Raw genomic sequence first — 3,651 nt, 5'->3', positions numbered from 1 at the left:
GAGAGCCCCGTCTGCGGCGCGGAGGGGCTTTCCTGGGGGTTGGGGTTTCTCTTTGGAGCGAGGAATATCTTATTTTATTTATTTTAATCCGTGTTTTGTTAGGGGAGACTGCTCTCCTTGAAACGCAGCTGGGCTGCGTGCGGTCCCGCTTGGAGGGCTTTGCGGGCTGCCCGGAGCGGGGCCCGCCCGGCGCGGCTCCTGCCTGGCAGGCGGTCCGGGTCTGTGCTGGCAGCAGCACTGGGCCCTGCCCCCGGGCCTCGCTGCCCCGTGTGTTCAGTGGGAGTCCCTCGAAGTCTCTCTCAGAGCAGTTCGCAGAACGATGGAACGATTTGGGTTGGAAGGGACCTTACAGATCATCTAGTTCCAACCCCCCGGTGCCATGGGCAGGGACACCTCCCGCCAGCCCGGGTTGCTCAGAGCCCTGTCCAGCCTGGTCTTGAAAATATTAGGGAGGGGGCACCTACAACATCTCCAGACAAACTGTTCCACCCTCACAGGACAGAAGTCTTTCCTAATATCTAATCTAAATCTACCCTCTTTCAGTTTAAAAATCGCTCTGCAGTGCTTTAAGCCCTTCCTGCCCCACATCTTGACATCTCCATCCATGGTACCTCTTGTGGGCAGAAGTTCTCTGCGAGTGCAATACTGGCCTTTTGGGTCCATTTTGTCTAACGTGTTTGCCATGCACATCCCTGTAGGGGAGACAGTGTCACAGAGCTTTGCATCTCGTGACACTGGTGAGCCAGGATCAGTCTGCTTTGCTTAACAAGGCTCAGGAGCAAAACATACTGATGTAGGTGTGTAAGTGATGTCACCCAACAAGTACAGTTCCCTCTAGGGCTTTAGGCAGTGGTAACGGTGTGGGATGCTTCCTGTTGCTTTGTTATTTAAATCCCTTTGGCTGCAGTATATAAGCAGTCCTCGTGGCAGCGTTAGGCTGAAGAATCTTGATCCATGCCTCTTAATCCCAGCCTTAACAGGTACTTGGCTGCCTAAGGACTGGAAAAGGGAATACATAGCTGGGACCGAGCTGGTTTGTGAGCAATAAACCAGCAGCATAACATCCCTGTTGGAGTCACTGCTAAGCACTGTTCAGAGCTTTGTAAAGTTTGTGTATCCTTTCACAGAGAAGTTGAGGTTTATGTGTTTGTATGCACATGCTCAAGTTTTCTGTGATGCTTGCAGTGGGCAACAAATCAGTGTGATTACATTTGTCTTCATGCTGTTCGGTGCCTCTGGGGATACCTGGCACTTACGCAGTATAAAGCACAATACAAGCAATTCCACAGTACTTGAAATACTGTTTTCCCTCCTTCCTCACACCCTGGCTTCTCTGTTGGTAAAAACAAGATTAAAACGCTTTTGCATGGTGTGGTGCTCTGAATTGGTGGTCATAATGTAAAGCATCTTGCTGTCAACTGAAATTTACCTTCTGAATGTTACCCGGATTAGTGCTGCATAGCAGTTGTCTTTCAGGCCCAGGAAACAGCCTTGTCTAAACAAGGTTGGAAGTTGGGATTCTTTTCCTCTTTTTGCTTGTGTGCAGGCGTGGGATGTGTTTATTCAGAGCAGTGTAATCCAGGAAAGTAACTCTGGGAGTGTGAGTTACACACATACCTGTTCTTTTCTGCAAATCACAGTTTTATTTATTTTTTATTTTTTCTTAAAAAAGAGTAGGAGGGGTCGGGAGATGAGCTGGTGGGGGAGGGAAGGAGTTGAGCTGGTTGGTAGAAGCCTGGCTGCAGGCCCTGGTATCTTTTTCAGGTGACCTTCATGGTGAGCAGACAGTACGTAGGTGGTGTCCGCTTTGTGTCCTGACTTGTCCTAACAGCCAGTAATCCACTTGCATTTAGGTTGACATTGTGGACATCTATGAGTCTATCCGTGAAAGGCAGCGTCATGACAGCGAAAGGTCCACCTGCAGCACCTTGGAGCAGAACGACATTGAAGCTGTTGAAGCACTTGTTTGCATGAGCTCCTGGGGTCAAAGATCACAGAAAGGTGACATGTTAAAGATAAGGCCACTTACGCCCTTCTCGGATTCGGGTGATTTCACAATGCACGCTGAGGCTACGTCTGAATTACCAAAGGACTACTTATCTACACTGGTGAGAAAAACATGAATGCAAAATTAATATGCCTAGCATCTGGGTGTTACATCTCTGTGGTGTTACAAGGTGGCTGGAAAAGATGTCTTGCTCACGTGCCGTACAGCCAGTGCTGTACATAGAATAGTCAGGTGGGCGTGTTGAGTTTGGGATTTTCTGCTGTCTCTGAAACTGCAAGTGTAGGGATTTGAGTCCTCATTAAATCTCAGTGTGAAAGCTCTTGCTGACAGGTTATTTAATTTGACAGGTGTGCTGGGGATGCTGTCTGAATGGATGTTGTAGGTTTCCTGGAGCAATTTGAGTAAGAATGGCAAAATGAACCCCAGCTGTTTGCACTGACTTATCTGCAAGCACTATGTCAAAAAAGCTCTTGATGACATTTGGCTTCACTCTGGATACAGGTTAACATTATGAAATAGACAGTTTAATTAGTTTTTACTCTATACATTTGTACACATAGTCTGTTATTTCTCCAGAGCATCAGGCTATTCTGGCTGACTGTCAGTTGAATTACGGATTTTTTGGTTGCAATTTATGTTGCAATGAAAGTAGGTACTAAAAAAGGGCTTTGTCCCATTCAGGTTTCTGATGGTTAAGGCCCATTTGAACCAATAGGCTTCTATTATGCAGTTCTCTGAGGAAAAAGGGGAATAATAGAGGAAAGAGGCTGAGACAGCATGGCAGCTGGTCAATGGACTTCTGTCATACTCTGCTGCTCAGCTTTGGCACTGTCTTTTGAGCAGCAGAAGAGACAGGCATGAGTTTTCGGTGATACAGGATGAAGGATAGATGGTGGCAGCAAGAGAGCTTAGAGGGAAGTATAGGAATAAGAAGAGAGAGAGGAGTTCCACTTATTTTTGTTTCAGAACTTGCCACCAACTGATTGGGTAGTAATTGACAAGATCTAGGACTTGCTGGAAGCTTAAAACTGAAATGGTACAGTATTGCTCTCTGTTGCTAGTTTGTGTTCTGTTAACAGCAGTGTGCTCTTAGCCTCTTATAGCAGCACCCATTGCTGGGGAGAAGGGAATGAGAGAACTTTTTGTGGAGCAGTGAGGAGACATGCAGTGTTTTATGCATATTTTCATCTGCCTCGTTGCCTTGTCTTTATTATTATGCTTTCGAGCATTCAGAATGGCCATCAGATGAGGCAATCTATGCTTTAATTAGTTTGTCCCAAGAAGCTGGTTCTGAGATTCTGGGGAGGGGGTGTAATTTTGTTTTTCACAGTAAAGGTAGTGAAAAATTGTGCTGTGAAATTACACTGCTGTATAATGGTGATTTCTTTTTTTCCAGTGCATGACCCCTCCGCACAGCCCTGACTTTGTTGAGATGTCAGCTGCTATGCTTCTCTCCTCACAAGTCACTTACTCCAAACCAAGGACTGTCATGGCAAATACAGCTGCCTGCTCAGTCACACCAGCGACCAGTGCCTCTCCCATAACCAAGCCTTCTGTTATCAGTGTGGAGCAACAGTGCGGCCAGAAGCCCGTGATACCTGAATCCTTTGCCTCTCAGCCTTGCAGGGCCATGGCAACAAGCG

The 3,651-nt window shown here is 46.9% G+C and overlaps 1 protein-coding gene across 1 annotated transcript in view; it reads left to right on the top strand.

Moving 5' to 3' along the window:
• The window catches only part of KLF11 (Kruppel-like factor 11), an 8,506-nt gene that overhangs the window by 1,639 nt on the left and 3,216 nt on the right, over positions 1-3,651 (top strand). Inside the window, exons 2-3 of the mRNA XM_009999234.1 lie at positions 1,854-2,108; positions 3,405-3,648. Of these exons, the coding sequence (XP_009997536.1) occupies positions 1,854-2,108; positions 3,405-3,648 (499 nt within the window). The remainder of the gene's footprint in view (positions 1-1,853; positions 2,109-3,404; positions 3,649-3,651) is intronic.

This window comes from Chaetura pelagica, unplaced genomic scaffold, assembly GCF_000747805.2.
Source record: "Chaetura pelagica isolate M959 unplaced genomic scaffold, ChaPel_1.0 scaffold90, whole genome shotgun sequence".
Lineage (NCBI taxonomy): Eukaryota > Metazoa > Chordata > Aves > Apodiformes > Apodidae > Chaetura > Chaetura pelagica.
The sequence above is the reverse complement of the archived record's forward strand: the minus strand, read 5'-3'. Positions and strand labels throughout refer to the sequence as shown.